This window comes from Diabrotica virgifera, chromosome 1 (genome assembly GCF_917563875.1).
Source record: "Diabrotica virgifera virgifera chromosome 1, PGI_DIABVI_V3a".
Taxonomy (NCBI): Eukaryota; Metazoa; Arthropoda; class Insecta; order Coleoptera; family Chrysomelidae; genus Diabrotica; species Diabrotica virgifera.
Window position 1 is genome coordinate 44295361 of NC_065443.1, and position 12765 is coordinate 44308125.

The 12765-nt window shown below is 33.4% G+C and overlaps 1 protein-coding gene across 1 annotated transcript in view; it reads right to left on the reverse strand.

Moving 5' to 3' along the window:
• Window positions 1–1481: 1481 nt before the first annotated feature.
• LOC114327540 (paired box protein Pax-6-like) overlaps window positions 1482–12765 on the reverse strand; it is a 242049-nt gene continuing 230765 nt past the window's right edge. The window contains exons 5-6 of the mRNA XM_028276209.2: window positions 10156–10451; window positions 1482–5937 (exon numbers count right to left, since the gene is read on the reverse strand). Coding sequence (XP_028132010.1) covers window positions 5751–5937; window positions 10156–10451 — 483 coding nt within the window. The 3' untranslated portion in view covers window positions 1482–5750. The remainder of the gene's footprint in view (window positions 5938–10155; window positions 10452–12765) is intronic.

Consider the following 12765-nt stretch of genomic DNA (forward strand, 5'->3'; position numbering starts at 1 on the left):
AATTTTGGTTAATTATATATTAAATTATCACAAAACTTTAGAGGAGGATTTGATATGATCCTTGACGTGCACCAGGTTGTCCGGAAGCTCTTGTGGGTGTCATATCCATGTTCAACAATCTTGACAGTCCCCGTGTAACAAAATTTTTATATCGGTTTCCTCGAAAAACACCAATCTTTTATACCCTATTCCACGAACATACGCCTGTTTTGGATTACTTCGACAACGAATATTTTACAATGCAAAATAAGAAGAACAAAAGTAAATTGCAAATTACATTGTTGTTTATTGGAATAATTATTAGCGCCATTTACTTTCGTACTTCTTATGTTGCACAGTAAAACATTCGTTGTCGAAGGAATCCAAGACAGGCGTATGTTCGTGGAATGGCCCATACCTATTTCAAATCTATTTAAAATTTTCATAAAGTTCAAAATCTATAAAGTCTCTATCTGATTATCCCAAATATTTTCTACACCTTGCCCTACATAAAAATATCTTTCGTTTGAAAATATTTTTAGACTATAACAGGTACAGTTGTCTATAAAAAAATGAGTACGTAAGCTTTTTTTGAAGTATGGTACGAACATTTAATTTGCGCTATATAGTCCTGTCGCCAGGGGGGGTACAACGGCCTCGTTAATTCAGATGGACTTACTCAAGTTTTTTTTATGTATTTTGACCCGTAGAACACGAATTTTTTGGGTAACAGTTGATCCGGATGTCGATAAGATTGTTATAGACCAAGAACTTGAGGAATCAAATAACAGCGATTTTTGGCAAAACAAAACAATATTTTGTATTTTTTGGGCCATTTTAAGTAAAAAATATTTCTACAAGTTTTTTCGTAGGATGCACAGTTTTCGAGATAAACGCGGTTGAACTTTAAAAAAATCGAAAAATTGCAATTTTTGAACCCGAATAACTTTTGATTAAAAAATAAAATAGCAAGTCTGCTTACCGCATTTGAAAGTTTAAGTCAAATTATATCGGTTTTGATTATTTGCATTGGTAAAAATTTATTTTTTTATTGTTTAACAAAGCTATAAACACGTAGGGTTTCCCGTGCTTTTACATGCGTTTTAACGCATGTAACGTAGAAATAGTCTTGATTGCACTAGTACCTATTCTACCTACTCGTTCGATTTTAAATGAGAAATCATAGAAACATCACTCACGCACTAGTTGTTTGTAGCTTTGTTTAGCAATAACACAATAAATTTTTAGCAATGCAAATAATCAAAACCGACATAATTTGACTTGAACTTTCAAAGGCGCTAAGCAGAATTGCTATTTTATTTTTTAATCAAAAGTTATTCGGGTTTAAAAATTGCAGTTTTTCGATTTTTTGAAAGTTCAACCGCGTTTATCTCGAAAACTGTGCATCCTACTAAAAAACTTGTAGAAATATTTTTTGCTTAAAATGACCCAAAAAATACAAAATATTGTTTTGTTTTGCCAAAAATCGCTGTTATTTGATTCCTCAAGTTCTTGGTCTATAACAATCTTATCGACATCCGGATCAACTGTTACCCAAAAAATTCGTGTTCTACGGGTCAAAATACATAAAAAAAATTTGGGTAAGTCCATCTGAATTAACGAGGCCGTTGTACCCCCCCTGGCGACAGGACTAATACTTATTTTAAATAGAACGAGAGAGGAACTACTATACAGAATTTGTCAGTTGGACTTTTGACTGACACAAGTCGATTATATACAAAAAATTATAAATAATTACCTAATAATTAACAATACTTTGGTAGTATTAAGTTTTATATCATAGGAAAAAACAGAACACCCATTTTTCTACAAAATTTATTTCTTTCTATGATTTTTTGGAGTTGATGTTAGATATTGGTAATTTTAATAAGAATATCGAATATTATTTACTATCTTTAAAGGACTCTGAACAATATTAAGAAAATCAAAAAAGAGATACGGTTATTTCAATACCATTTATACTTTTTTTATTCAAAGATGTTTTTGTCCTCGTTTTTAACATTACTTTATGGTTAAGGGTATATTTCTTATACTACACTGACCCGCAAAAGTAGCTATAAATAAACGGACTCGCGTAATTCCATAGTTTTCTCCTTTTAGTTTTGTGGAATTACCCTGTATAATAATTAAATATACTTATCACAATATAAGTCGTTTTTAGCCATTCATTTCTTAGTTTAAACAGATTAAAAGGTTGTCATTTTCTGTAACTGAAAAGAAAGTTTTTGTTAAGGTGCCCTCGATTAATCGAATATTTACTTAAAATAATGCTTGTTAAATTGACTATATTCCTTTTTGGTGTATGGTGGCTGCTTTATTGGGAAAGAAAAACTTTGTTTTTAATAACAAAAAAGCTTTAGTTTTAATAACAAACCACGGGCAAACAACAGGCGTTCCATTCGATATATCAAAGATATGCTTCGCGTTTCGAGAAGTACGAATATCCGATGCTTTAAAAAGATATCGAGAAATTGGTTCACATTCAAGAAGACCCGTACAAAGAAGACCAAGGTCAAAAACACCGTGGAGGATCGGTTTCTTAGACTCCAAGTACTTCTAGAGCTGAAAGTTACTGTTACAGCTTTGACTAGGAGACTGGCAGATGTTCGTAGTAACATATCTTCAACCGATACCGTATATTGAACATTAAGACAACAAAATCTATCATCACAGTACCTGCTACACAGTGGCGGCTCGTCAGAGGAGGCAAGGGAGGCTCAGCCTCCCCATAAATTTTTTACACACTCTATACTGTTTTGTTTATCATGAATCGCGAAAACAACAATTACTCTCACTATTATACAACGTGTAAATTCCATATTATCACTAATTATCCATACGTACGGAGCATTAGCATTAGAACGCATGATCGCGTCTCAGTTTTATTACATATTATTGTAGGCAGGACCCTGGGTTATCCCGAGATGCATGAACGGAGCCGAGAAGCCCAGCATTCTCCGTTGCTAATGCTCCGTGCAGCGCAGCAGGCGTTTAAGGAGACCCGGTCTCCTAACAGTGGCATCTACGGCGCCATCACACGCTGCCCGGAGATATACCAAGGGAGTCAGAGTAGCTTCTCAGCTCCGTTGGGTGGTTGGGTGCGTCTCGGGACAACGAATTTTAGGGTCCTGACTAAAAATAATGAAAAATCTAAACGTGCGAATTTTGTTATGAAATTTGGTATGTGGGGTTATAATAATATTTGGAACAACTTGCTCAAATAACTTTTTCCGATATCTCTAACTCAAAGCAAAATATCGGTAATTTATCGTGTTTTTGAATTCGCAGTAGGCCGCGTTTAGAATTAAAAAAATTCAGTTGAGTATCTTAAAAAATTTGAAGCTTCGTTATGTATGGACTGCAAAGCTTCAAATCTGTATTTATTTTGATATGCATAGGTATCTATTTACAAATAGATGGAATTGTTAACAAATAAACAACACAAACTTTGGTATTAAACTTTTACTATTAGACTAACTATTTTTAAAATGATATGATATCATGAAATTATGAATTAGGATGATATTATGAAATGTAAATAAAAAATGGTCAAAAGATGGGGCCTTAAATTACATTTTTTGGCGCATTTTTTTGCTAGTGCAAATTTGTCTAGATATTTTACAGTTAGGTATAGCCTCCCCTATTGTAAAAATCACGAGCCGCCACTGCCTACAGGTTCTTTATTTGATGCAGCTCATCGGAGACAACGCTTGGAATTCTGTCGTTACATGCAGATTGAGATATGGACGATTGGAGAAACGTTCTGTTTACAGACGAATCTCGTTTTACGAGATACTTACCTAATGGTTGCCAAAGAGTGTGGAAAAGGCGTCGAGAACCCTATACCCAATGTTGCTTAACTCCTAGAATACAGTTTGGTAGTGGAGGTATAATTGTATGGAACCGCATTTCTTTGGAGGCACATATAGATCTGGTTATGCTAGAGGCAGGTAGCCCTAATGATGATACGTACATTAAGGAATGTCTGGAAGAACATGTTTTACCTTATATGAATTTTGTAGGTAAAAATTTCTCCTAATGGAGGATAATGCCTCGGCTGCAGATAGCTACGATCTACGATAACAATGTAATACTTTACGGATGTTGGTTGGTATTCCGTTACTAACCTGGACTTCTAGCATTCCAGACCTTAATCCGATATAGCATTTACGGAACAATTTAGGAATCGTGGTTTTACAAAATTTTTGCAAATTTGAAACTGTGATAACGTTAAAACAGGGCTAATAAACGAGTGGGAACAAATACCGCCAAACGAGATTGCTTTGATTCATGATGCTAAAAAGGATGAGAGCTATAATTCGAGCTCGAGGAGGAAATATATGATTTTATTATCCATATTTTAGAAATATTTTATGATTTTAATTTGAAAAATGTTTTACTCCGGATTAAAAAATTTTTACCAATTTTTATTTTTTGTTATATTAGTATTATGGTAGGGGAGCCCAAGCGGGGATTTTTGCAGTTACTCGAGCGCGTCAGATTATCATATGGGGAGAAACCTGGTACCCTACAGATGTACCTCTACCATACATTGGCTCTTAGCACAGGGGAGTTCGTTAAGGGGGGCCAGAAAAAAAATCTATCCTTAAAAAAGTCGAAATTGTCAAATTAAGATAAGGTAACTTAAGTGCATGCAAAAGAGTGTATATTTCAAAAATCTGACGATTTGAGCCGGGCGTAAGGAAATGGGTGAGTCCCAAAGTTTCAGAAGAAAAAAGCGCATATTTCGCGAAATGAATGACAGATCAAAAAACTAAAAAATATGTGCTCAATATTTTTCAAAAATCTATCGAATGATACCAAACACGATGTCACACGGAGAGGGGTGGGGGTTAAATTTAATACCTATTTTAAATACGAATCCCGCGATATTTCGCGAAATAAACATCAGATCGAAAAATTGTAAAATACACTTACTCAATATTTTGAAGAATCTATCGAATGGCACCATACACGACCCCCCAGGGAGGTGGGGTGGGGGGTTACTTTAAAATCTTAAATAGGAGCCCCCATTTTTTATTGCAGATTTTGATTCCTTACGTAAAAATAAGTAACTTTTATTCGAAACATTTTTTCGAGTTATGGATAGATGGCGTTATAATCAGAAAAACGATTGTTGGAAATGGAAAATTAAATTAAAACATGGCAAGCGCCCACTAAAATAGAAAACTTTACTTAAATTTTTTTGGTTTTAGGACCTACTCTTCACAACCCAATAGGTCCCCAAAGCGCTCGAGTTACTGCACATTTAGCATACTTTGCTCCCCTACTATTATATATTTTTGATAATAATCAATATTTTGGAATTTGTTTTCTATTATGGTTTGTTATTGAAAATACAATAAAAATAATTTCTTGGAATTGAAGTAGGTACTTCTGATACTTTTTATTTTAGTTTTAAAATAAACTAAGTGTCCGGTTACTTTTGTGGGTCAGTGTATTAAAAACACAAAATATGAGGCATCTTCATTTCAAGGTTAAACACATCTACAAAGACAATTCAAAAATTTGAAGAATAGGTATATATTTTTTGACTAGAATTGAAAGAAATAAACCTTGCACATACAGTTTTTAAACGCTCAGTCTGAAAAGGACATAAATACAATACTATTTGTTCTTAATATTATGCCAAATGAGTAAAAATAACTCAATTACACAGGAAACTCAAACTAAAAAAAATTGTGGCTCTTTCTATTTTATTTTCCTAAAAACACGGTATTACTTGTTCGCTAGTCTCGATTGTGCATGGTGAGTTGTAACGGTTGACACGTAGGTGGATCCTTCGCTGAGGCTGCCAGTACATCCACGACTTCTACGGGGCTCGAAGATCGAGATATCCTCTCCATGGGCTCCTCCAAGTCCGATTCGTCGTTGACGTTTATCTCTTCCTCGGAGTCAGAGGCGTAGTCGCTTAGTCTGAAAGAAAGAGAAATAAATGAAATTTTCAATGCACGATTAGAAAGTATGTTAATTGTGTTGTTTTATTATATTATAGTTAACTTTTGCTTACAGTTATCTAGTTGTATCTTCCTTAACAATATCGCTGTAATAATATTGTTGCTAAACCTGTAAATGTTCATTGTATACCGGGTGTACGAATCAAACTGTGTTTTTTTCTTAAAGTTCGCAACACCATGTGGAATATTCTAGCATTTATAAAATACTGAAATTAAAACCCAATTAGGTATAGCCTCAGGTTTTCTTAACATTCTGTTTTTTTTTTATTCATTCGCTTATGTTGGATAGTACAAAAGTTACTTACTTTAACAACTAGGTATGTTCTTTATCAGTACAGGGTGTTTCTAAATAAGTGCGACAAACTTTAAGGGTTAATTCTGCATGAAAAATAATGACAGTTTGCTTTATAAATACATGTCCGCAAATGCTTCGTTTCCGAGATATGGCATTTTGAATTTTTTCTTACCAACTGACGATTTATTTATTGCCCTAAAACCGGTAGAGATATGCAAATGAAATTTGGTAGGTTTTAAGAGATAGTTATTGTGCATTTTTTGGCATGCAATTAACAATTTTAGATTCACCATTGGAGCGCATGACCGATTATATTACCCGTATGCACGCCAATGGTGAATATAAGATTCTTAATTGTATGTCAAAAAATGTGCAATAACTACGTCTTAAAACTCACCAAATTTCATTTGCATGTCTCAACCAGTTTTAAAGCAATAAATAAATCGTCAGTTGTAAGAAAAAATTTAACATCTCGTATCTCGGAAACGAAGCATTTGCGGGCATACGATTATAAAAAAAACTTTCATTATTTTTTAATGCAGAATAATTACTCCTTAAAGGTTGTCGCACTTATTTAGAAACACTCTGTACTGATGAAGAACATGGCTAGTTGTTAAAGTACCTAACTTTTGTATTATCCAACATAAGCGAATGAATCGAAAAACAGAATGTTAAAAAATCTGAGGCTATAGTTGGGTTTTAACTTCAGTATTTTATAGATGGTCAAAAAGGAATAAAAGTAAGCTACAGGCAATAGAAATGAAATATCTAAGAAGAGTAATGGGAGTGACTAGGAGGGATAGAGTTAAGAATATAAAAATAAGAGAAGAATTAGAATTAGAACCATTAGAATCTTATATAGAAGAGAGACAGCTGGGTTGGTGGGAACACTTACAAAGAATGAATGATAATATACCTGTTAAAAGAATCGGGGAAAGTAGAAATATAGAAAGGAAAAAACATGGAAGACCAAGGAGACAGTGGAATGCAGTAATACTAGATATTTATAAAAGAGGGAACAACATGGAACGATGCCAAAAAATTAACAGAGGATAGAAATATATGGAAGAAATTTGCGAAGAACGAAAAATAATGAAAGAAACAGAAACAGATCCCTACACCTCAGGGTAGAAGGGATAAAGATTATATTTTATAGATGGTAGAATATTCCACAGGATGTTGCGAACTTAAAAAAAACACAGTTTGATTCGTACACCCGGTATTGTATACAATGAAAATTTACAGGTTTGGCAACAATATTATTACAGCCATATTGTTAAAGAAAAAGGCTATAACATATTAAAAAAATTACTTAAATCGGACAACAGGTTTACGAGATACGAGACATCAAAAAGACCCATTTTTGGGGTGCCCGTTTTCTCTGACGCGCAGTGTATATAGGGTGCTCTATTTAAAAAAACATAAGTTTGTGTCTCCCTTTCAATACGGATGGCCCTGTATATTTGAAAATATCTTCAAATTATAGTACTATCTGCGTTCCAACTTTTACCTAAATTACTGTTTTTCGTATCTCTTACAGCAAACGAGTAATTGCACTTCTTCACACTAATGCCCCACCCTGTATAAATGGCGGATGCACGCGTCTACGTGTTGGAAGAGTGAAGAGTATGAGATTTGAAGGAAAAGAAGGTACACAGAAAGAAATAGAAGAGATAGAAAAATAGAGGACATAGAAAGCAGAAGATTTTAATCAGATTAGATGAAAATATTTAAATAGACGTTCATGAAAAGGATATCAAAAGCGATGGAAGAAGTACTTTGACAGTTTTTTAAATGAATAGTTTGACAGAAAATCACTTAGACTAACGGATATAATAACAGCAACGGTCATCAAAAGCAAACAAGGAAGTGGTGTAAGCACTTTAAAAAATATAGAAAGGTTCTTTAATCTCCCAGGTTATCAAGTTATAGAGCAATAGATTCAAGGGACCGACCGAAAATTACCCTCTCCTTAATAGAGTTTGGCTACTACAATTGCAAACGCTTCTCTGTCTTCAGCTAATTTTATTAGCTGTTCAAAATTTAGCCCTGTCCATTGTCGGATGTTTTTGAGCCACGATAATGTTTTCCTGCCTAGTCCACTCTATCCCTCGATCTTTCCTTTCACCATAAGTTGAGCATATTGGTACTTATTATTTCTCAATATGTGGCCTAAGTATGATGTTTTTTTAACTTTCACTGTTTGAAAAGTTCTTCGAAAATGACAGACAAATACAGATGTATAAAATTTTGTTTGACATTAACTGTATGGATAAATATCAGTGTGAGCGCTCCGGCTTCAGAAGAGAACTGAAGAAAACTTCTGAAATTGCAATGTGTGTCTTTAAACACTTGAATGGACACATATAGACAAAAACTTTAAAAAAAATCCACGAGGAAAATAAAATTCCTGTAGCTGGCTGTACACCATAAATCACAAAAAATACAGGATCCTTTGTAAAAATTTGTTAATAGCTTAAGGGTGTCTAGTCGGACAAACTTTGATATATGGGAACACTGGAACAGGGAAAGTTTTAATTGTGGAACAGGTTAAAAATTTGGAACGGTCAGACCACGAAAACGTCACATGTATTTTGTCCGACAGAACTTCCAATTGATTTGTTACCCTTTCATTAAACTCTCATGCAAAAATCAGACTGCTATTTATCATCTGTCATCATTCCTGTGATTTGACATATTCTACGTGTTCCACTCATTATAATTCCCATTTGGTGATAAATAGCAGCTTGATTTTTGCATGAGAATTTAATGAAAGGGTAACAAATCAATTGGAAGTTCCGTCGGACAAAATACAAGTGACGTTTTCGTGGTCTGACCGTTCCAAATTTTTAACCTGGTCCACAATTAAAACTTCCCCTGTTCCAATGTTCCCATATATCAAAGTTTGTCTGACTAGACACCCTTAAGCTATTAACAAATTTTCAGCTTGCTATTAATCAACTTTTTTTTCATACGCGGGATCCAGACCTAGTATATTTAAAATACCCCAATAAGGGTTACATCACAAAACACAGTCGAATGCTCTACCACTTAGCTGTGTCTTGTGATATAACCCTTATTGGGGTCTTTTAAATATTATTTTTACAAGATCCTGTATTTTTTTTTTTATTTTGTGACGAAACTCAGAAAGGCCGTTTGGCAGATTTTCGTTGAGTTAGAGTTATTTAGTTATTAGTTAGACTTATTTACCAAAGAGGATCCGTACATGTTGTTCTTCTCGAGCTTATTTTACGACTGCGGTGAGGCACTGTTAGCCCAGGATTGATAATAATTGCTGGTTTTTTGAAACTAACTAGTTCGCTTTTATAAAAGCATTGGCATTTTTTTGGTATATTAACTTGTGGTAATGCTACTACAACTAGTGATAATGCTAACAAAATCTACTTGCATATGCATACATAGTTGGCTCCATATTTCAATCGTCCATCCAAATAAGTGGCGGTATAAATGTTTAAGAAATTCGAGCAGCAACTTTAGAGATCAACATTAGCTTGTATTTTAACAATCGCATTAGGTTACCTACTCATTGTAAATTAGTTATTTTAGAACTAAAAGTTAAACACTTGCATATTAGTATAGTAAAAATACTTAGACGATAAATATTATGCAAGAGAAATTAAAATTTTTTCTATTTTTAAGGACAAAAAAGCAAGTTCATTAGCGAAACCAAATTCCGAAAAGAACCGAAAATTATTCTGCACATTATATTTGAAGCATTATTTGGATAAAACATCTCTTTTATGGTGGTATAAAAATATATTAATTTGTCCCGACTAAACGTGGTATTTGTTTGAATTTACCGACAGACGATAGAAATATGGAGCCAACTTATCGTGTTAAGATAAAGTTTGTATGACTCACCTTCTTAACCTCTCAGACATTAAAGCATTCGGTACCAAAGCTTTGAAGGCGCTATTTTCTCCTCCCATTCCCAGGAGCAGGGACGAAGCCGCGGAATGTGGGGTGAGATGGGTAGTAAGCGGTGACCCAGGGGTGGAACCGCCCTTGTAGTGAGGGGAGGGGGTCAGACGGGCGCCAAACATTGAAGACTGACTCGAGGGAGCTCCTTGAGGTCCACCTCCCGGACCGTCGGACTGCTTCAGGAGATTCATCCGCTGATGTCGTCTCCATTTGGCCCGTCTGTTAGAAAACCAAACCTGGTTACAATGCACCGATTAGTGTTGTTGTGAGAGGTCGGGTATGTTGGGAAGTTTTTTGGAGGGTGAGTTAAGTAACTGGTAGAAGTGCCGTCATTTGGAAAGGCACTAATTTGCATATTACGCCGCATCTAAAAATCGTCTAAGTACCGTCTTTGAAGTTAGTGATTGGATACTGACATTGAATTTTGCTACTGAGTATTGAAATTATTTAATGCGCTAAGGTTCTGCTTAGGAAAAACTTCGAATTTTGAATTCTGTACAAATGCAATAATATAGAAATTAGTGCCATCCCAAATGACGGGACCTCTATACAGGGTGATTGATTAGTAGGGTAAAGCTCAATAGCTCCGCTATAGTAATAGATACCAATAAAAGTTAATAACAAAAATTTTAGCCACCTTTGAGCTTCACATTACAAAATAAGTTAGAATGTAACAGGGTGTTCGATAACACAGTGGCAGACCTAACTTATGTTTTTTTAAATGGAACATCCTATATTTTATTTTATATTCGAAATCCTGTTAACTTCTCCATCACAAATATATTAAAACTAAGGTTTGTAATGTTATGCAGGGTATTTACAAGGTTATAACCAATTTTGTATGAAAATCGTAACAAGTTCAACTCCCTGTATAAATAAAAATAAGCACAACAGCAATGGTTTATTAATGTCATATTTTTTTATTTATTGTCAAAATTTTTAAGAATTATTGATATTGCTAATTTTTTTTATATCAAATACAGGGTGAGTCAAAACGCAAGTACATTATTTTCTCAGTAATGTTAAATGGAACACCCTGTATTTTATATCATTTTTGAAAAGTAACATTAACTTTAGTAACAAGTAACAAGTAACTTTAATTTTTATATAACATTCCCTATGCCCAAATTTATTAGTTTTCGAGATATTTTCATTTTTCAGAGCAAATTATTTTAGGTGTTTAAATTTATCTAAATTTTAAGTAAGCCATGACTGAATTGACAATTGAATATTACCGATTATCATTCCGGTAATCAATGTAACACTGTAGCAAATAAAGAAATAAAAATAATTTATTAGTAATACATTTTACAAACAAAAACACAACCACCATATGCAACATTTTTGAAACAACTAAAAACTATCTTTTTATGTAAATGCAACAAATAAACAAAGAAAATTAGTAATAAATTTTCCAAAAAAACACACAAACACAAAATACAATATTTTGTGAAGACAATTAAACACTACTTTTGTATGTAAATGTAACAATCTAACAAATTAAAAACGAAACATATTATCAGTAATACATTTTGCAAAAAAAAATGTTTGAACAAATTAGAAGCTACTTTTAATAAAATATTTTTAATAATTAATTACATAAGGTGTTCAAAATTATCTCCTAACACATTTATGTACGCCTAAAAACGATCATTGAATGAGCTACTTACTCTACGGAGCATTTGTAAATTAACACATCGAAATACACTTTGTATTCTATTTTTCATCTCATCCCTTGTTGTTGGAGGTATTTTATAAACTTCATTATTAACGTAACCCCAAAAAAATCAGTCCAGTTTATTAAATTCTGGTGATTTGGGTGGCCACGCTACTGGTCCATTGAAAAATGAAAATATCTCGAAAACTAATAAATTTAGATAGAGGGAATGTTATCTAAAAATTAAAGTATGGTAATGGTACTTTTCAATAGTGATATAAAATACAGGGTGTTCCATTTAAAATTACTGAGAAAATAATGTACTTGCGTTTTGACTCACCCTGTATTTGATATAAAGAAAATTAGCAATATCGACAATTCTTGAAAATTTTGACAATACGTTAAAAAATATGGCATTAATAAACCATTGTTGTTTTGCTTATTTTTATTTATACAGGGAGTTAAACTTGTTACGATTTTCATATAAAATTGGTTATAACTTTGTAAATACCCTGTATAACATAACAAACCTTTATATTTTTGTGATGGAGAAGTTAACAGGATTTTGAATTTAAAATAAAATATAGGGTGTTCCATTAAAAAAAAACAAAAGTTTGGTCTGCCACTGTGTTATCGAACACCCTGTAACATTCTAACTAATTTTGTAATGTGAAGCTCAAAGGTGGCTAAAATTTTTGTTATTAACTTTTATTGCTATCTATTACTATAGCGGAGTTATTGAGCTTTACCCTACTAATCAATCACCCTGTATGCTGATCTATTTGTTTACTAACTGTATTTCCGGTTTCATGCTCGTCTCTCTTTTTATTTATTCGGTGTCTAAATGCAATTTTGTCACCTCAGAGGATAGGCACAAAACTTCAGACCAATGC